Here is a 27,059-nt window from a genome sequence, read left to right as displayed (position 1 = left end):
ATAAAAGCGAAATGGAAATGAATGGAAAATCACTATAATGCAGTATTTGAGGTAATATTAAAGATTCTCATTAAAGATTTAAAAAAAAAAAAAAAATGCAAAAATCACAGGTTTTGCTAAATAATTCTGCATCCCTTCCAAAAGATTGCTATAGATTTATCATTTGTTTTTGTAAATGAACAGTCTTTCAGAATCATAATGAACCAAAAAAAACAATCATATTTGAATGTTTAATATTAAAACACTGCAAATAGCTTGTTAAAAACATATTTACAAAGCCTTTGAAAACAGACAACTATACATTTTCCGTGAAAGGAAGAAGAAAAAGGATTGCACGTCAACATGACAAAGCATAATCAGCACACCAGTGGCAAGCAAATTGTGAGTCATAGCCTGATGCTTTGGGAAGTCACTATTTAGAGCAACACTCGAAATAAAATGACAATGGAACATGGTGAAATGGTGTAAAACTACAAAAGCATCAAACACAAAACTGAGTACATAATTCAAATTTGTATTCCAAAAGGTAACACTGTTTCAAAACTGTACATAAAATATCAAAGACATAATGGGGGGAGGTCCTGAAGATTTACCTTGACAAATCTTCAAAGCGTAAAAAATAAGTGTATATGACCAAATACACTCAGGTATTGAAATGTAGTGTTAAAAAAAAAGGGGGGGGGGGTAAAAGACCAGTTTCACACCCAAAAAAAAATTTCAAATATGCATTTACATATTTATTTAAAATCATAAAACCAATGGAAGACATTAAGGTTCAAAGGTGCTTATGGATCTATGCCATTAGAAGTTAATTTTTGCCAATCAAATGATGGGAACTGAGCCGTTAATCCAGTGTGGCCTGTGCTCCTTTTTCATTCATTCGCAGTAAGAGCATCTCTGAATATTTCTCCAGGAGGGCCACGGTCCTGTCGTCCCGGAGCTGACGGCCGGGAGAGTCCTCCGGTACGGGACGGGTGCTTTGGGCCGAGGGGCGTGTCTTTTGCGGGCACAGGGACTTCAGCTCACTCTGTACCCCCACAAACACCTCCTGCAAAATACTCTTCATCTGCTCCTGCTGCTCTGACAGCTCCGAGACAGAGCACAACTACAGAGAGGGAATAGAAAAAGTGTTTTACCATTAGACGGCTTTTTAAGGTTTAGCTATAGGCATTTTCCTTCACTTTGTAAAAATGGTATAAAATTCCTATAGAATAATGTTGTATATAGATCAACAGTTTTACACAAAATTGAGAATGTTAAGGCAATTTTGTACCAGTAGAAAACACATTTTCTCATTTCTATTTGTATAGTTATACATTTAAAATATTTTAATATATCTGACAATGTAACTTCTGTTGTGCAAAGCTAAATTTTCAGAAGCTATTACTCTAGTCTTCAGTGACACCGTATCCATTAGGAATAATTGTAATATGTTTATTATCGATGTTAAAAAGAGTTGTGGATTCTCTCATGAAAAGAAAGTTCAAAAGTACAGCATTTATATGAAATAAAGATGTGATGCATTATTGCTGAATTAAAGCAAAGTCTTTGATTTAAAAAAAAAAAAAAAAAAAAAAAAGACCCCAAACTTGTGAATGGTAGTGGATTGTGAATATTGTGAGATATAAAAAGCAAATATAAAAGGTCATTTACATATTCAACTTTAAAAAGAAGACTTTAATTTTAAGGATCAGAGAGAGGGTGAAAAAACAAGGAAAAACAGAAAGATTATATTATAAATAAAATGTAAAATGATATGCGTTATCCCTAACAGAGGTCAAAAATGATAAATCACCTTGTTATAAAAGCCAGTTGCTTTATGGATGGTCTGCCAGAGTTCATTCACCATCTCCTTGCACATCTGGACACTCAATGACTCCACAGAAAATCCTAAAGTCAAAAAATAAATAAATAAATAAAATGACTGACTATATGGCCAAAAAAAATCCCAATATTAATCAGTATTCAGTCATATTCTGATAAGCATGTTGTTAAAACAGTTAGTAGAAATGCGAATCAGTCAGTGAACACCCACAGGCATTATAGTTGAGTTGATTTGATGCTTAGCGAAATTTCAATTTGGGGTGAAGTATTCCTTTAATCTGAATTTTGAGTAGTACAAATCTATGCACATCTATGGAAGTATTTATATGCCTGATTACTGCAGTAACTATAGAACACCTCTTTCAGAATAAAGCCTTAACCATTCATTTGGTTCATTAACAACGTGCTTGCGATTTAAATGCATTTTAGCATGAAGGATACAAAGCACCTGTTTCCTCTCCAACGCAGTTGTTTTCTGTAGGATCTTCTCGGTCTAGAATTACTGAGTTAGTCTGATCGGTGGCCTGTGTATTCCCACACGAAGCTGTAAACTGCAGGTCTTCAACCACAGAATGACTGGTTTCTGACACTGTGGAGTTCCTGGCAAACATTTCAGACCCTGTTGAGAACCTGCTTGAAGTCTTAGAAACCAAACTCTGCTCAATATTAACGATCTGCTTCTGACACTCCTTCCCCAGTGACCGCATCTCTGTGGGCGTCACCAGAGCCTGTCGACGCGGAGACTCGGCATGTTCAACTTTCCCTAGACAGCTCTTGAGTGACACCAGTGACAGACTGGCATGACTGGGGCTAAGGAGGTCCAATCGAAGAGCTTCCCGGGCACTGTGGTTCCCCAAGGCAGGAGTAGAGAGAGCTAGCGTCGGATGAGACGATCCAGAGGACACAACCGAAGAGGAAGGAGGAACAATGTTCTCTTTGCTTTGGTCCACACTTAGGTCCAGAGACGAAGACTGGGCGTTTAACTCCACTTCCACTGATGTACACGCGTTCAAACTCTCCACAGAGTTGCTCTGGGATATCTTTGCTCGGGAGCTTGCGGTGGGACCCATGTAGCTTTGGCGGGAGCGCGTTACAGATGCATCACACGCACTGCTGGTAGATTTGGTGGTGAGAATGCCTGCAGTGTTGATAGTATTGTGAGCTTTGGACTGAATGCTCTTGTTTGTGATTTCTGAAAAGACATATTAGAAGTTTATTAAAGGAAGAAAAACCCAAATGTCATTTTTAAAGCAGGTAGTTTAACCCCAGTTGCACAAAGACAACCAAGAACCAAAAACCAAGATGTGCACAAACTGAACGAGAGAGCAAAACGAGAATGAAATCACCACACCAATGTGAAACCATTCTGATTAGATTATTTTCTAAGCCCAGACATAAAAAAAATTAAAAACACCCAACACACTCTCACAGACCTCCCAGAGCATTTTTCCAGCGTAAAAAAGATAAGTTTTGGCAAGATTTCCGAGCAGCCACTGAGGAACGTTTCTTGGTAACTGGAGGACAAGATTTCAGCATACACATTAAATTATAATTCAGCAAGCATTATATTTAAAATGAATAAAACAGGGCTAGAACTTCTGATATCTTCTAATTCGACAAAGTAAACAATTCTGAGAGGAAAAATCAGCACCTCATTGGGCCGATATGTTAAAATCCCGATATACTTGGAAGTGAAATTGAAGAACAAATAGGCCTTTATTCTTTTGTTACGAGACACTTTTCCTCACGAAAGTAAAATGCATTCTATTAAAAGGGAACAAGACATACCACTTTTCTCATTCTCCTCAATGCTTCCACTGTTGTTTGAAAGAACCTTGGACTTGTCCTTAAAAGGAGGAAAAAAAGACAAAAATTAACAAGACAAAAGTCTCAGACAATTTTAAGCTTTTGCTTCTACTAACATAACCAATAGTATCTTTATCTTATCCTAACATGTTCCTATCAAATATTTCTAGCTACCATATATAGTTTCACTTGGAAGAAAATGACAGCTTTAGAAGTTTTGTGGTTTTTAAGTCCATGGTTTTGAGGTCATTTAAACTAAAAGAGTAATCCTAAACAAGGACAATTTATTTTGAACTATTAGCAGATATACTTAAGACTTAGGGATAGCTTACCAACAAGTGAGAATTCTGTCATTTACTCACTTTAATAAAAAGCCTAAAAATCTTTATCCTATACAGTTAAACATTGATCAATGAACATAAATAGAGCGCATTAAATATGGCTACTGGTGCTCAAATGATACTTGCTTTGCGCATAAGAACAAATTCCAATGGTTCTTGGAGGTTCAAACATGCTTGAGTGAGATGCAAGAACAAACCTTGTTGGTTCTCTAGAGTCACACAAGCACATGTGAGCATCCATTTACTATATTTGATGTGCTTTATATACTGTATGTGCATTTACCAATGATTATATGCGAATACAAGCCTAAACTAAATCTGTTCATCATATAAAGCTATCATGTCTTGTCAGAAAACTCAGATTAAACTGCTTGATTCATGTCGATTACTTTTATGATCTTCACTTGTGTTCAGAGGACAAAACTAAACTTTTGTGGGTTTGGAAAGACTTGCCACAACAATGGCATCACTTTAACAATATGGGAGAAGTGGTTAAATTTATGATTGTCACACCATTTTGTTCTTCTGAGATAAAAAAAAAAAAAAAAAAAAAAAAAAGCTGAAGAAATGCAACAGAATGACGTGACATTGGTATTCAGTCTGAATTGTGATTGGTATGAACAACCACTGGGATCATCTTGTACGACATTGAGACTACATTATTCATGAGATTAAAAATCATACCATTGTTTCATCGAGGGTTAGACAGCTATCACTGGATTCATCCGGTATACTGGGCAGGCAGACTGCAGGCCGGCAAACAGCACTGCCACTAGTACCAATAGTGCTGAAACAGCAGACAGAAATGAAATGTACAAATGTCATCTTCACTATGACACAATATGTAATTACACAGACACTTCTTCCCCTGTTTTATTTAGATCTCAAAAGGGAAGAGAAGAGCTATAATTGTAAACTTATATTTCTCTATTACACGTATTGAACACTGGAGTCAAGACGTGGATGCTGACTCACCGAAAGCGGCTCTGAAAGCGTGAGAGGAAGCGCGTGGAGATGCTGAGACGAGGATTGAGGAAGTTACTCTCTGTTGTGGGCTGCAGACTGCTCAAGTCTGTGTTGAACTTGTCTACAAGAATTTCCACAGTAGATAAGATTAGCAATAAGAAATTCACCATGATCTTAAAGGAATAATTCAACCAAAACTAAAATAACAAATGTGTTTGATATCCTCAGACTGGACAAAATTCATATCATGTACTCCATGTATTTTGTCTAGCAAACACGACATTTTTAAAGCCAATAAAATGCTAATTTCCATTAACTGAAGTTGCAAACAACTTGTACCATTAGCCGCCACACCCAGAGAGTCAAAATGTTGGTGAAGCAAAGTTCCAGATTCTTCTTCATCCTCTTCAACTCCTGAGCTTCCTGTGGAGCTCACCTGACTGAGGGAGTCCGTGTCCTCTACAAAGCAACAAAACAGATAAAGTCACATAAACAGGTGGACCTTCAACTTTTAAAGGCCACTACTACTGTTTAACTACCTTAGTTAATTTCATACTCTACAGCATACCAAACACAGCGTGTATTGTGACTCACGGTCATGGGGCTGGTCGCTATGGGAGGCTGGACTCTCAGCAGAACAAGCACTATCTGGACTTAGCTCCTCTTCATCAGGGTCATCACCTGCACCCTCACACAGAGCTTTAACATCAAACTCTCTGTATGAAGAGAAAAAAAGATTACTCAATAAGTGAAAAATGCTACTAGGGACTTTCATATAGCAATATTTAGTTTACTCTGTGTACAAAGTCCAGTTTCACTGTATGAAAATGGAAGAAACAGGGTTGTATAAACATTGTGTCAAATGTTTATTTGCTTGGTCCCATTCACTGTTTGATTTTGGCACATCAACCTTTCATAAACTGTGCAAAAAAAAAAATCCAATCAAATTAACTCGTTGGGGACTGGTGACTGTCACATCCAGAAACCACTGGGATACCTCAGGGCTCAATGCTTGACCCCCTTGTCTTTTGAGTACATACTATATGTCATCATACTCCAAGGCATTTTTAAATATTAATTCAAAAGCAAATTACATTGCAGCATTTCTCATGTTGCTGGAAAAGTATCTGCTAAATTAATAAATTTAAATTCACCTACTTCTTAAAGGATTAGTTCACTTTTAAAAAAACCTTTGCTGATAATTTACTCACCCCCATGTCATTCAAGATGTCCATGTCTTTCTTTCTTCAGTCGAAAAGAAATTAAGGTTTTTGATGAAAACATTAGTCCATTATATGGAGAAATGTTTTCATCAAAAACCTTAATTTCTTTTCGACCCAAACGGTTCAAGGTCCAAATGGCAGTTTCAGTGCAGCTTCAAAGGGCTTTAAACGATACCAGACGATGAATAAGGGTCTTATCTAGCGAAACGATCGGTCATTTCAAAACTAAATAAAAAAGTTTAAGTTTTATAAGCACAAATGCTCGCCTTGCTCTGTTCTGTGATGCGCGTTCGTGACGTCACGTAATACGCAATTACGTGGAAAAGGTCACGGTTGAGGTAGGCGGAAGTACCGAGTCAGTAGGCTTTTTAATATTAAAACACCCAGGATACGCACACGAAATGGGCATTTTAAACGATAAACTGACACAAAGACATTTGAATATGTGTATATGTTGCTCCTTCCGCACATTTGTAAACACTGACTCGGTACTTCTGCCTAAATCAACCGTGACCTTTTCCACGTCATTGCGTATTACGTGATGTCATGAACGCGCATCACAGAACAGAGCAAGGCGAGCATTTGTGCTTATAAAATTCAAACTTTTATTTATTTTTGAAATGACCGATCGTTTCGCTAGATAAGACCCTTATTCATCGTCTGGTATCGTTTAAAGCCCTTTGAAGCTGCACTGAAACTGCCATTTGGACCTTGAACCGTTTGGGTCCCAATGAAGTCCATTATATGGAGAAATGTTTTCATCAAAAACCTTAATTTCTTTTCGACTGAAGAAAGAAAGACATGGACATCTTGGATGACATGGGGGTGAGTACATTATCAGCAAAAGTTTTTTTAAAAGTGAACTAATCCTTTAAGTGAAAAATGAACTAAACCAGATATTGTTACAAGCAATTTACCCTTCACCAGTGGACAGAGCAGTGCTGTTTGCTGGGTACAAAATGTAGCCTGTCTTCTCTGTTGAGCTGAGGTCTGGATGGAAGTTCTCCTCTCCATGCGGCAATTGCAGAAAATCTGGCCCTTGGAGCGAAGAGCTAAACCCAACTCGGGAATCCTATAACAAATAAACAAACATCTTCATATTTCAATTTAAGGGACCAGATGATTACATGGATATAATTATTAGTGAGGCTTGTTAAGAAAAGCATCACTGCTATTATTGGCTCATACATCGAGTTATAGATTGTGTTTTTGTTAGTCCCACTATCTGTTTTCTAAAATCTTGCCCTCTTGACCATTGTCTGTCTCATAAGAATGTAAATGGAGTGACAGACTAAATGACACATTCATTTTTCTCCAATATCCAGTCACGTGAAGCTGGGATTAGAAAACCAAACCTACAAACAGGGTTCCAACACTTTTTAAACCATTAAATTTCCATGTTTTTTTCAGCAGTTCATTTCATGACCAGTGGTTAAGAATTAATTTTTTTTCATAATTTGTTTTAAATAGTGACTGCACTCAGAAAGAGAATTTTTCACAAAATAATTTTGAACTGGGCATAAGTAAAAATAAATAAATAAATAAAAATTACATGCAGCAAAAATGATAAATAAATTCCCTGACACTTTCAGGACTGGACATTCATTTTTAAAAGTCCCTTTAAAGTCTATAAAGGCCCATTCAAAGCGTCAGCGACACACGACAAAGCAGCATAATCTCAATAATTTTTAATAAAAAGCTGGTGACTTCCAGCAATACGAGCAAAATGTCCGGCAACTTGGCAAAGTTGAGAAATTTCTAACTTTATGCAAATGAAGAGAAAATTTCAGGATCGAAAAACAATAGGAGTGATGTCTCAAGTGCAGGCAAGAAAGGACTTCACTGTTCTATATGATTTGTAAAAACAAACCTGGCTATAATAAAACAATGCAGAAAGAATGTCAGTAGTCTTAATGAGTGGGATTCAGACATTTCTCCTTGTATCATGCAACCAATAAGAAATGTTTAACAGACACCATTCATATCATCTCATAAATTGTATACAAATTGTATAAACTGTATACTAACCCCAATCAAATTAACTCGCATCAAATGTGTAGGAATGGTGACAGGCACATCAAGCAACATTTGGGATACCTCAGGGCTCAATGCATGACCCACTTCTCTTTTCAGTATACAACACAATGTCACTCTGACTCACTGTGACTAATTTTCCAGTATTAAACCATAAATCAAATGACAATTTCTGGAGTGATAGCAATGTTCTATATGAGTTTTCTGTAAACACAAACATAATAAAATGACGCTTGAAAAAGAAACTGTCTTAATGATTTTGTTTTATACATAGTGTGTTAAATCAGTTTCACGCTGACACAGGTCAAATTAAAACCGTTTGCTTGGCATAATGTTCATTATTAGGGATAATCATTTGTCAAATGCAAATGTTTTGAAATTTAACAATATGAGTGAGTAACCAAATGAATCGTTCAATGCTCAATTAATGATTGAATATACCAGCACTGCTATGGTTTATATAAGATTCTTTGACAGTATAATTTTACTTCTTTAGCGAAAACTAAAGAAAGATCACTAGTCAAATTAGAACAGTATTTTGATATTTTACTAACAATATTGTGCAGTCTACCAACAAAAGCACTAGGAACACCCACAAGCAGCTTCACAGTATAGAGACTAGTGATCACTGGCGTGGTGTACAGGGGGCATAACAGGGCAAATTTGTTGAAAGTTATATAGATGAATCAGATAGATCAGAACAGATTGAATTATTCACACCATGCAGCTACGCGCACATTTGAAAAACAGCTAGTGGGACATCAGCTTGACATAACTTACACTGCAAATCTTTTCCTCCTCCTCTAGATCATCAACATCATCCAGCAGACTGTCGAAACTCTGAGGATGAAAGTGAGAGTCTTCCTCAGACTCTTCCTCTCCCACAGCTCTGCTGGGAGTGTGTGAAAGGGGAAGCTGCATGCTCTTCATCTCCAGTACTGTGCGGATGGCTAGTGGATCTGACTGCACTGCCCAGCGTCCCTGTGGCTGGTACTGAGATCTATTATCTACGCCCCCACCATCATTTTCACCTCCTCCACCCTGTGACAACAAAGAGATCCATTGGTCATGAAAGAACACAATATGCAACAACATTTTATGATAACAGAAACATACATACCAGTCTACGAACCCACATGGGCATTTTGCCATTGGTTTGGAGCACCAAAGAATCCACAGATGCTGTGGAACAGTCAAGCCCATTAAATTCCATTCTAAACATTTTGCTTATGCACTTGATGTGACCGAGAGGCTCAAGACTTCCCAGTATCACCACAGAAGAGCCAAACTGACATACCTTCAGTGGAATCGAGCCTGTCTGGAGTTCTGCAGTCCTCCACACCATCTTCTGGAGTCTCTTCTGGCATCAAGCTGCCCTCCTCTTCCTCCTCCATGTGAGGCAATGCACTACAGGGTACAGTGATGTAGGTCTCTCTCCTGAGCAATAGAAATTTAAACAGAAAAACAATGAAATGGGAATCATTAGAATTTTTGGCACGATTTAATCATACAACCTCAAATTAAATTAACATTTTGTAAAACAAAATAATTAGTTTTTTGGTATCTGCAAAATCCATTATCGGAACCTCTAAGCCTAAGGGCTATGTAAAGCCTGTAGAATGCACAACAGCAACAAATTTTAATTTGTAACTTGTATTGCCATAATTTATTTTAAAGCTGCGGTCCATAAGTTTTGCCTCTGTCGCCATCTCTGTTTGAAAACCTGCAATTGCAGTTATTTGCGCAATATCTTCCTTGCATGGGTTGTACTCGGCTCCAGCACGGATCAATCTAATGTTTTGAGGTGAATGTGTGGCTGTCAGTCACCGAACCGGTGTGAATTCTGTACTTCGGAATCACAAAGCTGAAAAGGCTATAAACGATCCGCCACCTGCAGGACCCTCACATGCAATAGCCTACTAGCTGGGACAACTTCTTTATGTTTATAGATGTGACGTAATGACGCGGCAGGATGCTCGAATTTTCTGCAAATTCCTACCAGTACCACCCAAATTAGAAAACATTATTATAAACTAACGTTGTGAATCAGGCTAAAGTAAGGTGATTGTTATGTGCTTGCTCAAATATTGATTTTGGATCATTTTTAACCAAAAAAAAAAAAAAAAAAAAATGCATATTAGACAAATTAACAGTTCAGCACTTGTGGTTCCATTTAATCAGTCTATTGTTTTTTTGTTTTTTTTAATGGGTTTTTGGTTAAATGCCTGAAATAATGTTTAAAGCTGAAGATATTTTCATGTTTTATTCTATAACAAAATACTTATGTAATACGCCCTTGTTTTTTTTAACAGGTTTTGCTCGTCTTAAAGGTGGTTTCTAACAAGTGGCTAAATGGGACTACAGACAAACAGGTAAACTCATCTAATTACTAGTCCACGTTTACAGACTCATTTTGCTTATAATTGTGCTCTTGCAAACTAGTCCAATTAAAATTTTGGGGGAATTTCTTTTTTTTTAAGACTGAAAGTGTTGTCAGAAGCCTGAAGTGTTACTGTATAATAATGCAAAGCATGGTGAAAATTAGCAATGCCAGTAGCATATGTAAATTAAAAATGTTTTCTCTCTCTCTCTCTCTCCGTTACCTGGACTGACAAAATTCATGTTTATTTATCAGAAAAAAAAAATAGGGAAAAAGGACCAATGCAACTGCTTTTTGCTGCAAAATATAAATCAAACACGCATCAACTCAATCTGGGTCTATGCCAACACTTCTAGTGTGAATGTGAAATGAGATCATCAGATTTGCAGTGAGTCCACCTGATGACTTGCTGTTTGTTGGCGGCCCGCTGAACTGTCAGACCTGCTTGCTGCTTCCTCTCTGCCAGCCTCTTCCTCATGGAGTTGGTCATCTGAGAGTCCAACCGCCACACAAACACACAGCTGGACACACACAAACACACACCCCAGCATTAGACATGTTGTGTATGAGTGATGGTCTACATTGATGTGTCCTTAAACGGAGAGTCCACCCAAAAAACGAATAGTGTGTCAATTTACTCACTCATATATCGTTCCAAACCTGTATGCATTTCCTCTGTGAAACATAAAACAAGAGAGTTTGTAACCAAACAGTTTTGGTTCCCATTGGCTTTCATTATATCTTCTTTTATGTTCCACAGAACAAAGAACGTCATACAAGTTTGGAACGACATAACTAAATGACAGAATTAGCAGTATCTTTGTACCAACTACCCCTACACACATTGAGGTAAGGTTAATCTATATTGGCTAATGTGTTAATGTATCTTAAGAAAAAAAAGACTCTAACCCTAACACTAGTAAAATCTACATTAAATGTAATGTTTACACTGAACATGCCAGATACAATTTATCGAATCTCGGAAAAAACAATAATTAGTAAAAAAAAAAGGAATAACAATTTTAATAATAAAAAAAGCCTGAAATACACAAGTAATCTTATTTTGAAAAATGTACATGCTTTACTACTCCCAGCTGCTCAAAACATGAATTCAAAATAAGAGAGAAAACGCACTTTCAACCATCTACAACATATCCCAAAAACCATAAAGTACCATTTCATAAACAACTGCTTGGCATATTCTTTGAGTGCAAACTGCTCTGAAACCATGAGTCTGTACAATATGCAAAATGATTGATTTAAACGTTCAGCGCTCATTCATTTAACCAGTCTATTGAAGTTGAATAAATAAAAAAATCACATTAAGTTGTCATAATTCTTGTTTTAATATGCCCAATTTAAAGAGCTCTTAAAATTAAATGTAAGATTTTTGTTATAACATTTAAGATTTATTAATTTTTATGGGCTTTTATTTTATTAAACTTAAGATATTTTAAGACTTGAAGAACCAACAGGAAGCCTGCAAACTACATCCATATATGGTTTGAAATCTAAATAAATATTAAATATTTAAAAAGGTGTACACACCTTGTTCTATTCTGTTTGTTTTCGCTTTTCCTGTATTTTTTTAATACTGTAACTACATCCACTAAAATCAATAACTAAAAGTAAAAACACATAGGCAACATACATATACGCATTAAATTCAAGGCATTAATGTTTGCCTACAGAACCACCACTGGCTCTGCACCCCTTTACCTAAATTCTTTACTTCAGACTTATGTGCCCTCTAGAAGCTTGCGTTCTTCAAGTGAACAACGAATTATTGTACCATCCCAAAAACACAGAAAAACACTTTCAAGGACTTTTTCATTAACTGTTCCCATCTGGTGGAATGACCTGCCCAACTCGATCCGAGCAGCCGAATCCTTACCCATCTTCAAGAAACGGCTAAAAACTCATCTGTTCCATCTTTACTTGACCCTCTAACTCTAGCACTATCTATTCTAATTGTATTTTATCTATGTCTTTTTATTAAAAAATAACAACAATAATAATAATAATTATCTGTACTGCGTTAGGCTAACCAAGACTTGTAATAGCACTTGCACGTTGTTGCTCTTTTGTTGGTTTTGATTGCTTCTTATGTCCTCATTTGTAAGTCGCTTTGGATAAAAGCGTCTGCTAAATGACTAAATAAATAAATAATTAAATAAATATACATACACACATACATGCATATATGGGGTGGGAGAAAAAACATTTGATTCTCTGATGCATCGTGATTCTCTCTTCAACGATTCAGAATCAATGCGCTAGAGATGCGGTGGGCTTGATTGCACAGAATTTGCGCTGTGAGACACATTGGTTGACAGTGTGTGCTTCCACCCGCTGTGTTTTCTTTAGATATGCTTTCATTTATGCCGTTTGGAATGCAATACCTATTAGATGCACGAAACCCGTGCACTAACAAACTTTCACGTGTGCTTTGTGTTTGTTTGTCCTGAAGCTCGATTGCGGCTGCGTTTAAATGCACTTGAATTTTCCAAAACTTTTATCCGAAATTGATGTAGGCTACACACAGTCAGTTATGTTTTCAGAGCAGGACAAAACATCTGATGCATCTAAATAGATCTGTGCATTAGTGTGAATGCAGCCTGTTAAAGCTGCCACTGTCTATGATCTCATCAGTAATAATCAAACGGGAATAATGCAGAGGAAAAAAGAAAAACCCATAACTCTTGGATACTTAAAGAACACTTATTTTAAATAAGCCTGTTTATATAATAAAAAAAATTATGTAAATTTTGCACAAAATAAATTTGATATAAAATTTATGTGAATATGTAGCCAAGTGCAGTAGGCTGAGAATGTGACGCATTGTGATATTGACTTTATAATGATAATTGTAATTTAATTGAATCGTGAAACCAGTGAAGAGTCACACCCCAATTTTTAAGATGGCAGTACTGACATACAGAGATTCCAACTATAAACAAAAAGCATAGAAACTGCAATTAAAATGTAAAGTTGTAAAGCTGTATTTGCAACGCTGAAGAATTAATTGGAGAAACGATGTAGATAAAGAATAGTTTTGGAATCGGATCGGATTGTGAAGTGCCCGAAGATTCCCATATACACACACACACATACATACGGTTAAAAGATTTACCTGTCGCCAGAGACAGTAATCAGATAACTGCAGTCCTGGCTGAACTTCATACCTGTAACAATTTCTGTGTGGGGATAAAATGTTTGGTCGACAATAAGGAGTTTTATTTGGGGAAAGAATGAAATCAGTGATTAAGAAAAACAGTCTTACCCGAATGTCCAAATAAGGTGGCTACACATTCGCCTGACTCATAGTCAAAGATACAGATACTTTTGTCTGAACAACTGGTGGCCAGAAACATCCCAGAGGGATCCAACTGAACCTGAGAGCAAAAACAACAAAGTTATTGCCAAAAAAGAAAAAATTGACTGCAAATGTAAACTACCATAGAGAGTATTATTCACGTCACACACACACCTTCAGCAGTGTCCCATCATCATTCAGGGAGCCCTTGAAACACTTTTTCACCTTGCCACTCTGCACATTGTACACTCTGAAAACGCAAAAGAGTTTAAAATGGCATTCATGCAAATAACTGTGTATATCTGATAATGTTCTAATGCCTCTTAAATGCATTTATTATTGTAGTATCAGCATTCAAAAAGAAAAACATAAAAGACCATCTGAACCTTTATAATGAGTAACAGCTCACTCAAAGCCCTACCTAATGTTACGGTCTTGGCACGCGATGGCCATGTGTGTGCGTGTGGCGTCCAGGTCCATATCATACAGTGTGCTCTTCTCCACTATGTGATGTGATCGTGAGAAGTTCAAGCCTTCTGAGGTCTTTCAGAAGAGGGACACAAACAACAACAGTTAGAAAGAAAATACAAATAAGTCGTATTAAAGGCAGATTAATCAAATGCAAAGCTTAGACGTCTATTTGCAGGTTTACAGACTATCTCTGTTTTCCACTTATAATTAAATTTCAGTCATCAAAAAGTATGTCTAATGAATTGAAACTGAAAATTAAAACTCATACATTTTAACAAAAGTTAAATTTGGGTGAACTAACCCTTTAAGCAAATTTGATCCTTTTTCTTCCTAATTTAATCAGAGGGTTAGCTGTTAGCATATAAAATAATAACTGCTGAATACCTCTAAAATCATGACAATATTTTGAATTATCTGCTCCAGGGCAGCCCTATTTATGACTGGGCAATCTCTACACTGTCTGTCTATGTAGTAGATATAAGAAGACACCTGTATAACATAACAGCAGTAACAGAAAAATATAACTGCAATGTAATTGTAGCATCCTTACCTTTTCAGCAGATCGAAAATAGATGCTCTTATCAGCTCCACAGCTAACCATACACAACTCTGAACTCAATCCTACAATAAGATGTACAACATGTCTTAATCGAAATATTTAAGAGTATATGATCATTAAGTGTTTCTCTACTGTGAACTCACCTGTAAACTTGATGGCAGTGATTGAGGCTGAATGATCATAAACTGTCTGCACTAGATTGCATTTGTTCTCCATGTCAAAGATGTGAATGAGCCGATCACGACTCGCAGAAGCCAACAGATGCAAACCTGACAGGAAAAACACACTCATCTACACTGTTGTTCACAGCCCTTTTCTGCATTCTTAACACCAAAAGCCATATTTCACTTCACATTAAGTTAAACTGTTTGTGCAGTACAAAATATGTATTTGAAATAAAGAAACTGCTCACTCACCGGTCTCAGTAGGGGAGAAGGCTAGACACAAAACCTCCGAATCATGAGCCTCGATTTTCTGCAGCTCGTCCATAAACCGCAAGCCGAAGATTCTGAAGAAGTGACAGTTGATTCAGCATGTGTTCGTTTATGACTTAGTTCTCTGCATAGAAAATGAAGGATCTCTCACCTCAGGTTTCCACTGCGGTCTCCAGCAGCCAAATGTTGGCCATCTGGGCTGATTCCCAGCACCCTGATCCCAGATTTACCATCCTGGCTTGCTCCCTCAGCTTTCTCAGCCTCAGCTTTGAGGTACTGTGTGTCATCGTCCACATACACTATCCTTACGATGTCCTGAAACACCAAAATCAATGAATATGAGAAGAATGTATTGGCAAGATACTCCATCACCAATTACCAACCCTCACACCATTCCAAAGCCTTTGGATTAACAAACACAAATTGCACTATTTTTAATGAAACCTGAGAGATGTTTCCCTCCATTTCTGAAGAGCCACAATCACTTCATATGATGAACAGATTTACTTTCGCTTTCATTCACATATAAACAGTTCATTGCACATACATAAAGCTCGATTACTTTCATGATTTCTTTGTGAACTTTTTTAAGCATCAATATATAAATATTAAAAATATCTTCACTTGTTCACAAGTCTTCTGGAACGACATGAGGGTTAGTACACAAGTTTCATTTTGGGGAGAACTACGTTTTATTAATTTTGTATTGTTTTTTTGTTTTAATGTTCTTTATTTTGTAACAGTTTGGGTTTGTATATTTCTGGATGTTAATTTTTTAAAACATTAAAAAAAAAAAACTAAAAATGTTTCACTTTTACTAGTATACAGTGGCATGCGAAACTTTGGGAACCCCTTGCAGAATCTGTGAAAATGTGGATACTTTTACCAAAATAAGCGAGATCATACAAAATGCATGTTATTTTTTATTTAGTACTGTCCTGAGTAAGATATTTTCCATAAAAGATGTTTACATATAGTCCACAAGACAAAAACATAGCTGAAATTATTAAAATAACCACATTCAAAAGTTTGGGAACCCTTGGTTCTTAATACTGCGTGTGGTTACCTGGATGATCTACGACTAGATCTACGGATCTCAAAACCATACAGTTACTGCTGGAAAGGGTTCAAATATGCAAAAGATGCTGCAAAACTGAAGATTCTGCAGGACCTGGAGGATTTTTCTGAAGAACAGTGCTCAGTTTAATTGTTCAGAACAAACAAGGGACTCATGAACAACCATCACAAAACAAAAAAACAGTCGTAGATCATCCAGGTAACCACACACAGTATTAAGAACCAAGGGTTCCCAAACTTTTGAATGTGGTTATTTTAATAATTTCAGCTATTTTTTTGTCTTGTGGACTATATGTAAACATCTTTTATGGAAAATATCTTACTCAGGACAGTACTAAATAAAAAATAACATGCATTTTGTATGATCTCGCTTATTTTGGTAAAATTATCCACATTTTCAGATTCTGCAAGGGGTTCTCAAACTTTCGCATGCCACTGTATTACCATTGCTCTAGAGTGTGGCAAATTCATATTTAAAAATAAAAATACATTCACATTAATATGTGACCTTGGACCACAAAAGCAGTCTTAAGTCGCTGGGGTATATTTGTAGCAATAGTCAAAAATACATTGTATGGGTCAAAATTATCGATTTTTCTTTTATGCCAAAAATCATTAGGATATTAAGTAAAGATCATGTTCCATGAAGATATTTAGTAATCTTCCTACTGTAAATATATTACAACTTCATTTGATTAGTAATATGCATTGCTAAGAACTTCATTTGAACAACTTTAAAGACAATTTTCGATTTTTTGCACCCTCAGATTCCAGATTTTCAAATAGTTGCATCTCAGCCAAATATTATCCTCTCCTAACAAACCATACATCAGTGGAAAGCTTTCATATTGCGTATAAATCTCAATTTTGAAACATTGACACTTATGACTGGTTTTGTGGCTGGTTTATCACATATGATATTATAAAATCTGCACACAATAATACCTGTGGTATGAAACTATAAACACCATTAAACTACCTCTCAGCTTTTTCAAGTATTAACCGATTATGGTTCATGGTTTCCAATGGTTAGTCTCCCATTATGCTGCACACAAGTACATTTAAGGAAATAAAAATGTTAAAAACTTTACAGTTCTTGGAAAAAGTTTCCACATTTAACATTAAAATGCAATACATTAAATCAGGCAAAAAATGTGAAAATATGATTTAATATTGTCATGTCTAGCAGTTGTCCCTGTCAGTACCTGGCTGTAAAGGTTGTGGCGAAGGCCATGTCCTGAATCACTCTTCCACAGGCGGATGGTGTTATCGGATGAACAGGTGAGGAAAGAGCCGGGGGACAAACACTCCGCTGATGAATCTTCAAGCTCAGGGTAGGTCTGCAGAGAATATTCACGCATTAATAAACTGGCCTAGCGTATTATTATTTATCTGATAACATCAACATGGTCTGGCACTACCTCACCTCCACACTCCACACACAGCCGCTGTGGTACAGAGCTGAATACACCTTGCCTATGCTCCGAACATCCCGCACGTCCCACACGTACACACTGTGGTCATTATACACACACGTCAAGTGCCTGGTCACAGGGTCAAAGGTCAAAGCCAGGGTATCTGGATACTGTGCTTCTGGGTTTGCACCGAACAAATGCCTATGAAAAGAGAAGTAATAACATAAAAATGTGTAACATTTGATTAATATGATGTGTGTGTATATATATAATTCAATCCACAAAACTGGTTTATCTTGCCGTAATTACTCACACCAGTGTTATTTTAGTATGACAAACTATTATAGTTTTTGTTAATATTTTGAATTTGAATATTTGAAGTCTTTGCATTTTGTTTTGCAATCTGCACATCTGCATTTCCACAATTTGAATAATACTCCATGAGTTACTTCCCTTGGACTACACATGAAATCTCATTTCCCCTTCCAAAGCCTCACTCGCATCTCATCCCATCTTTATTTTTTACAGGGTATTTATTTGCTTAAAATAAAACAAGGGGGATAATGAATGTTTAAGTGGAAAAACACTGTAGATCAAATATATTTTTACTTGTCAAAATAACAAATCATTAATTATATTACCGAATACGGTAAATATCAGACAACACAAGTCAGTGGATGAGGAATTAGAAATGCGCTTCATCTTGAGGGTTTCAATTGTTATCTTTCTTCACATTTAACTAATCACAATTTGCACTTGCTAGTCATTATAAGAGATGTCAAGTTTATTTATATAGAGCATTTCCAACACTTTTTTCCAACACAATTTATTCATTTTTCATAGTATATTATTGTTTTATGTATAAATGTATTATATTTCTATTTTTATACTGTCACAATTTCTAACAATAATAGTATGATGTAGTTGTAATGTACTTGTATAATAATAATAATAGTCATGTACTTGTAATGAATGATTTAGGTTTATTTTATACTTAGTCATTCTTATTCTGTATACCATTACATTTGCAAGATTTAAAGTGAGTGAGAGGGGGAAACTAAAATACAAGGTTATGTTTGTAAATGTTTTATTTACATTTCAGAATGTAATAGTTCAACTTTTTTTTTCTATAAGCAAAGCAGTTATCACCTTGTTCCACTTCAGAAAATATGGTACTACCTATATATAATAATGTTTGTTTAAACAGCAAAGAAAGGAAACAAATGTGCTTTGTTTGATTGATTAAAATGTCATCAAAAGATTATTAGATGAATAGTTGCAGCTCTATTAGTCAGTCCAGGATTTTCTGACGGTCTCTTACCCTGGCTGGGTGCCCTGAGACACATCTACTCCCAAGCAGTGCGGCCGGTGCAGTGTGGTGATGTAACGCAGGTCCTGTGGGCTGAGCACACGCACTGTGCCATCTGCACAACCGCAGAAAACAAACGTCTCGCTCACCGATAAACACTGTGCTGACGTCGTCTACAACAGCAAAACAAAGACAGGATACTTTCCTAATTATATCTAAAAAATCAAAAATAATTTACTGAAAACGTAGTCACACTCAGGTCATCCAAGATGCAGTTGAGCTTATTTATATTTGAAGAAATTTTGCATTACATCACTTGCTCAGCAATGGATACTTGGCAGTGAATGGGTGCCGTCAGAATGAGTCCAAACAGCTGATAAAAACATCACAATAATCCACATGACTCAAAGACAATGTTTTATCTGTGCATACTTCCTTCCTGATTCAGATGATGTTTTCCATTGGATTCATGGATAGAGGACCGGGAGCAACGGTTTGAAGTTAAAAATGTTTTACTGAATTTATTACAAACAAAAGCTTTTTGCTTCACAAAATGTTGACTGATGGGCTTGAGTCATGTGGATTTTGATCAGCGGCACCCATTCAACTACTATAGAGGATCCACTGGTGTAATGCTAGATTTCTTTAAATCTGTTCTGATGAAAAACCTCTTGGGGGAATTTTTGGGTGAACTGTTCCTTTAAATGGTAATTACAACAAATTACAAGGTTCTTTGGAAAATTTGATTTGGTTATTCTTGGATTCGAGCTGGTTCATTTCGCAATCCACGTGACTGTACATGATTCATCATATGATAAAATAAATTACTTGCATTATATAAATATTTCAAATGAATTATGTAATGCAATGTTCCAGGTTAAATAAAGTGCAACGAAATCTGCTTGAAAGGAAAAATTGCAAGCCTACAGGGCAATTTGGAAATGGTTGATAAGCGACACTGCATTTCAGCAAAGAAACAGGGGCAATGTGTGTAACTTGCCTTGAGATCAACCCAGGAATCCAGTTGTCTGTTGCTGTTGAACTGGCACAGCAGACCCGTGTGTGTGATGCAATAGGTGCTGCTGGCCATAGAGCCACGGCCACATGCCAAACCACAGAACTGACTGTTATGATGCTCCCCGAGCAACCCTGAGCGTCCAATCAGAGGGACTGTGCTGTTCACCTGGAGGAGCCAATCAGAAAACATGTGAACATCCTCAACACTTTTTGAACGGAGGAATAACAAGTGTTGCACGCTCCGTCTGGTAAAACAACAAAGCCACAGAAGGATGTGGCCAAACACAGGAAATGGCACTGATCACGTCAATAAAGATTAGCACACGTTAAATTCGTAGGTTGCATATAGAACACAATTAGCAATGAAACAAAACAGCACACACTGGCCTGAAAAATGATTAGCCTTTGTTTGGCATAACTAGTTACACATACTAATATACACAGTACTGCTAACTGATTATACTTGTTCTTCCTTCCTCACCATTATAAATATATAATAAAACCAAAATAACTTATTTGAAAATGTAATTTATTCCTTGATGCAAAGCTGAATTTTCAGCCTCATTACTCTAGTCTTCAGTGTCCCATAATCCTTCAGAAATCATTCTAATAGGCTGATTTATTGCTCAAGAACACTAAAGATAAAAACATAAATAAGAAATAAGAAGAAATTTATTTTTTAGACAAAGGATGCATTAAATTAAATGAAAGTGACAGTAAAATACATTTATAATGTTACAAAATATTCCTAGCTCTAATAAATGCTGTTCTAAAGCAATCTAAAACACATGAATCACAGGTTTTTAACATTGAAAATAATACAAACTGAGCACCAAAATATATTTCTAAAGATCATGTGACACCGAAGACCAGAGTAATGATGCTGAAAATTCAGCTTTACCTCCACGGGAATAAATTACATTTTAAAATAGAAACAGCTATTTTGACCAGTAGCGTGTGTTTGCGTAAAAATCTTTTTTTTTTCCCTCTCTTTAAAAAAGTCATTTTCAGCGTCTGGAATTTCAGTGTTCAGTGTTCAGCTGTAGCACCATGTGCCGAGGGTCTCACCCTTCTTTCCTTCGAGGCATCAAGGTACCAGAACCTCACATGTCTGTTTCCTGCGGTTACAAAGTAGCTGTTGTCCTCCGAGAAAGATACAGCAAGCACACGGCTGGACACCTTGTTGGCTGCAATAACAGTCCCCTTCTACGAGCAAAGAAAAGATTTAAAAGCATTATTTCTTGTAAACCAGACTCACAAGCTGTCTTCCGACTGACAGGGTCCCTATGCAGTGTTCACTGCTCCCTATGAACTGAGACTCGGATGTCTGTTGAAGTTCAGTTTTCTTCATTCAGATCATGCTACAGTGCCATCAAATACACGACTCGACTCGTGCATTAGGGGAGTTTAATGTGTCCTTCAAGTGGAGTCAGAAATACAATAATCACAACTTCTGAGCACATGAATGACTGAGAAACTCACATTTACCAGTTGGGAAAACTTGGAATTATAGGTAATACACAAGTTGCTCCCCTGTAAAGGATGTGTCCATTTGAAACAGGCTGTAAACGCTAACTTATAATGTAGATAATATCACATAAGGACAAAAGTCTTTGTAATCTTAAAATTCAATATCAGTCAGATCATTTTCTTAGGTCCATGGCTGTGATTTGGTACCCACCTTCCACTCCCAGACGCTGACTGTCCTGTCGTGCTGGTATCCCACAGACACTATATAGCTTCCGTTGGGGGAGAAAGATACACACGCCACCCCGTACTTATGGCACTGGACCTCTGCCACCTGCGTCCGCTCTGCCACGTCCCACACCCGCACACAGGGCATGTGCCCGCTCTGCCAAGCAACAGGGAAAGAGACAAATTATTGATAGTAACAATGCACAAAATCATCAGAATAAATGTGGGAGATCCCAAACCCAGATACAGTATGTCTACTCTACTACAAAACATACCAACAACAGAGTGGTGGCGGAAGTAAAAAATGCCTTTCATTAGGGAATTGAATGATTTTGTTTTTACTTATTAACCTCCACCAATCAGGTAAATGAAACAAGCATATAACATACATAGCAGTAAAAAAAAAAAGTGCTCCGACCCACTCCCATGAAGCACCGCGAATTAGTCCGGTCAAACGATTAATCGCATCCAAAATAAAAGTTTGTTTACATAATGTGTGTGCGCTGTTTATATTTATTATGTGTATATATATATATATATATATATATATATATATATATATATATATATATATATATATATATATATTTTTTTTTTTTTTTTTTTTTTTTTTATTTAAATAAAAAAAAAAAAATATATATATATATATATATATATATATTTTTTTTTTTTTTTTTTTTTTTTTATTTAAATAAAAAAAAAAAAATATATATATATATATATATATATATATATATATATATATATATATATATATATATATATATATATATATATATATATATATATATGTACATAAAATTTGGCTTATTTTCTTCATTCAAGCCAAAATGTATATTTTCATTTGAAATATTTGCAAATTTTTCAGTTGACAACTTTCATTTTAATTCATTTCTACTACAAACTACAAGGAATCTGATGTCAGCCATTAAAACATATCAACTGCAAATCAAATAAATCTCTCGAGATCTCAGCAGAGAATGATTAAACAACTCCAAAAACACACGTGTGTGTGTCTAATACACACACACACACATATATATATTGTATATAGCATGTAGTACCTTTTAATTTAGACAAATGTAGTAGGTAATTCAATATTTTATGCACAAACTCCTTAGACATACTATGAGTATGTTGTACTAGCGATGTTTCCCATTTACTTTTAGTGTTCAACAAGGTCAGATGAGGAAAAGCATGAGTGGAAAAAATAGCCACTAATAAATAAAGCTGTGTGTCAGAATGTAGGACAACATGTGGCTTTCACGAGTTTAAGTGGTGACTAACACTCATCTAGATGATATGAAGACAGCATAAGAATCCTCAGATTCCACTCAAACCTACAGCAATAGCTCTCATCACCCACATGCTTTTCCAAACCCATCTGAGGTTACTCTTTCTATGAGGAAAGCACATGCAGTACATGAGAACAAAATTGTCATTTTGGGGTGATCTATTCTTTTAAATGGCCGTTTTGCCAACTCCCCTGTGAAACATCCACCTTTATTAGTCAGATGCCTAAAGAAAGCAAAGCAGGCATTGCACCGCATTTGTGATTGCTGTCGCTACAGCGCTTCTCTGTTGGTTTACCAGGTTGGGACAGACACTGGGCCTCACCGTGGCAACCAAGGAGCTGGAATGTGTCGGAACGCACTGTACAGATGTCCGAGCAGCCCAGTCATAACTCCTCTACCACATACAGTGGGGTTCGAAAGTTTGGGAACCCCTTGCAGAATCTGTGAAAATGTGGATAATTTTACCAAAATAAGGGGCAATGTGTGTAACTTGCCTTGAGATCAACCCAGGAATCCAGTTGTCTGTTGCTGTTGAACTGGCACAGCAGACCCGTGTGTGTGATGCAATAGGTGCTGCTGGCCATAGAGCCACGGCCACACGCCAAACCACAGAACTGACTGTTATGATGCTCCCCGAGCAACCTTTTTGAATTTGAAGATCAAGGTAAATTGTACTTCATTTGTCTTCCAGGAAACATGCAAGTATCTTCTGTCGCGTCAGAAGGGCAGTACTAAATGGACAAATATGATATTTCAACAAAATAAGAAAAATTTGGACATCATCATCCTGTTCAAAAGTTTTCACCCCCCGGCTCTTAATGCATCGTGTTTCCTTCAGGAGCATCAGTGAATGTTTGAACCTTTTTTAATTGTTGTGTTTGAGTCCCTCAATCATCCTCAGCGTGAAAAGGTGGATCTCAAAATCATACAGTTACTGCTGGAAAGGGTTAAAATATGCAAAAGACGCTGTAAAATTGAAGAATCTGCAGGACATGGAGGATTTTTCTGAAGAACAGTGCTCAGTTTAATTGTTCAGAACAAACAAGGGACTCATGAACAACCATCACAAAACAAAAAAACAGTCGTAGATCATCCAGGTAACCACACACAGTATTAAGAACCAAGGGTTCCCAAACTTTTGAATGTGGTTATTTTAATAATTTCAGCAATTTTTTTGTCTTGTGGACTATATGTAAACATCTTTTATGGAAAATATCTTACTCAGGACAGTACTAAATAAAAAATAACATGCATTTTGTATGATCTCTCTTATTTTGGTAAAATTATCCACATTGTCACAGATTCTGCAAGGGGTTCCCAAACTTTCGCATGCCACTGTACATCATAACCCTGCGAATCAATGACAGACTGCCTCCTGTCGCTTTCAAACGCTGCGGAGAAGGACATTTAGCACAGTCGTCATTCTTTTGGCCCTCATTAAACATCTCAGAGCACTTACCTCACCGGTGACCAAATATTTTCCATTCTGCGAGAATGCCAAGGCACTGAAGGTTTTCCTGAGCAACAAACACAGGAGTTAGACTTAATTCAGTTACATTGTACAACATTATGCTGTGGGATAAGCCTGTTATTTACCTGGATGTATTAAATATGTGAGTCTGCTTGTTTTTCTTTGGGCTCAGGATGACAATTACACAACTGAAACATACAACACCAACACATTAGTTTACAGATTACACATTATATAATCATTTACAATACAAATTAGTACATTTGAATACTTTAACATAAAAAAATGGTGAGATGTTCATTTTAAAGAAGTCTCTTATGCTCAACTAGGCTGTATTTATTTGATCAAAATAAGAAATACTGCAAAATATTATTACAATTTAAAATATTTTAATCATTCTAATATTGGCTGATTAAGAAACATTAATGTTGAAAACAGTGCCGTTTAATATTTATGGAAACTGTGATACATAATTCAGGAAGCTTTAATGTAAACAACAGCATTTATTTAAAAATGTATATCTTTTGTAACATTTTAAAATGTCTTTAGTTTGATTTAATATGATTTGTCTTTAACTTAATAGGACGAATGTCTTTAGAAGTTTAATCACTTTAATGAATTCTTGCTGAATAATAATAATAAGAAACCTTACTGTTACATAACATTACATACATTTTGAAGAGTGGTGTTAGTCACACCTAAAAAAAACACATGAATGTATTTGCACTAGTTTCTCTTGAACATGTAGTTAGGTGTCCAAGCTAACATTCAAATTTACTAGCGCCGTCAAACGATTAATCGCATTCCAAAATAAAAGTTTTTGTTTACATATGTATGTGTACTGTGTTTATTTATTATGTATATATAAAGACACACACATACAGTATATATTTTTTAAATATTTACATTTATATATAAACAATTTTTCTTAAATATATACATGCATGTGTTTGTGTGTGTGTGATATATATATATATATATATATATATATATATATATATATATATATATACACATACATACACACACACACGATTAATATACACGGTGCACACTCATATTATTTAAACAAAAACATTTATTTTGGATGCAATTAATCACGATTTGACACTAAAATTTACAAAAAAGTATATTCATTTACTCACTCACCCTCATGTAATTAAAAACTATTCTTCTTTGGAACGAAAAAGCTACATTTCTGAAAAATGTCTGCAGGCTTCTCCATATAATAAAAGTGACAAGCTCCAAACATAGGGGGAAAACAATAAAAGCCTTCATAACAGATTTTTTACTCTTCTAAAGTCTAAAGAAAAATGAATTATCAAACTTAATGGTTTAAGCTCTGACAACACATTGATTCCCACATGTCTCACGATGACAGGAGAGCACTATATTTGACAGCTACAGCCTTCTGTCTCATCAACACACAAAGATACAGCTCCAGAAGACAACACGTATAGCACATAAAACATATGGACTACTTTGCATATTTGTCAGTTTTAAATTGCACAGCTCCCCAATCACTTCCATTAGAAGGAAAAGCAGTTAGGATATTTAACAAAGAAACCTTTTGTTTTACATAAATTCATGTTTGAAACAACAAAGGGTGAGTAAATGACTACTTTCCTTTCTGAGTGCACTATTCGGACACAGAATGCATGTCTAGAAACAGTCCTACCCTGCAGGATAAGCCACTAAACCAGTGTTGGGGTCACAGGTTAAAGCACTGCTGCTGGAGGCAGTGATGCCCAGGACCTTCTCCAAGACGACCTGCAATCATAATACAACTTCATGAACCATTTCATACAGCTACTTCACATGCATGCTGGTAAACGCAATGCAATAAACAGGGCGTGCATCGTGCATTTGGTTAAATATGATTAATACAAACACAACGCGCGTGACTGCATGAGAAACAAACAGGAAGAGTCTCTGGCCTGCTCTGCACTAAAGTTACAGTAACAGGACTGAGTTACCCGGGTGTGAATGTCTCTTCTGTTGCTCTGTCGCGTCTTTCTCCTCGTGTTCGCTGAAATACTGCAGCTGCTGCTGACTTTCTTTGCTCGAGAGGTCAAACAGCTCGCGTTTAGATCCGCCATACTGTAACACTTCTTTAAAACGGTTCAATAAAGAAGCCAGACTCTATAATCATATTAGTTTGCATTTAAAAATGTTAAATGCTATCCATTGATAAGAAACGCGAATGCGCGACTATTTTATACTCCGACCGACTTGTTAATACTGATTTAGGATCAAAAGCTTTAATTGAGAAAGTACTGAAAACGAAACTTCGACTATGCGCTCCGCTCAGCTGTAAGCGATGAAGTCCATGTAACGTGATCTGATGCTGGCAGTTTCAAACATACACCGTCTCCTGTGATTGGATGAGCCGCGCACCGGGGGCGGGATCATTCGTGTATCTCACT

The 27,059-nt window shown here is 36.3% G+C and overlaps 1 protein-coding gene across 1 annotated transcript; it reads right to left on the bottom strand.

Moving 5' to 3' along the window:
- Positions 1–200: 200 nt before the first annotated feature.
- Positions 201–26,982, bottom strand: wdr62 (WD repeat domain 62). The gene is made up of 31 exons (XM_079387835.1): positions 26,610–26,982; positions 26,312–26,403; positions 24,759–24,821; positions 24,622–24,679; positions 21,854–22,024; positions 21,241–21,378; positions 20,156–20,338; positions 19,168–19,328; positions 17,858–18,047; positions 17,637–17,771; positions 15,506–15,669; positions 15,337–15,428; positions 15,064–15,189; positions 14,912–14,982; positions 14,312–14,433; positions 14,065–14,140; positions 13,858–13,969; positions 13,708–13,771; positions 10,973–11,095; positions 9,492–9,631; positions 9,315–9,376; positions 8,975–9,235; positions 7,078–7,232; positions 5,532–5,653; positions 5,277–5,396; positions 4,947–5,058; positions 4,656–4,758; positions 3,613–3,670; positions 2,273–3,016; positions 1,796–1,890; positions 201–1,105 (listed from the first exon to the last, which is right to left on the bottom strand). The coding sequence occupies exons 1-31, from the start codon at positions 26,730–26,732 to the stop codon at positions 845–847; spliced, it is 4,497 nt and encodes a 1,498-aa protein (XP_079243961.1). The 5' UTR covers positions 26,733–26,982; the 3' UTR covers positions 201–844.
- Between the last annotated feature and the right edge of the window lie 77 nt (positions 26,983–27,059).

The sequence above is a fragment of the Barbus barbus genome, assembly GCF_936440315.1.
Source record: "Barbus barbus genome assembly, chromosome: 31".
NCBI classification, from domain to species: domain Eukaryota; kingdom Metazoa; phylum Chordata; class Actinopteri; order Cypriniformes; family Cyprinidae; genus Barbus; species Barbus barbus.
Note: the sequence above shows the minus strand (reverse complement) of the source record. Positions and strands in the feature narration are given on the sequence as shown.

Coding starts and splice junctions, on each gene's coding strand:
- wdr62 (XM_079387835.1), bottom strand. CDS start 26,732: ATGGCGGATCTAAACGCGAGCTGTTTGACCTCTCGAGCAAAGAAAGTC. Junction 24,822..26,311: donor TTAGTGGCTTATCCTGCAGG/GTAGGACTGTTT, acceptor TGTATGTTTCAG/TTGTGTAATTGTCATCCTGA. Junction 20,339..21,240: donor ATGCCTCGAAGGAAAGAAGG/GTGAGACCCTCG, acceptor TGGCTCCTCCAG/GTGAACAGCACAGTCCCTCT.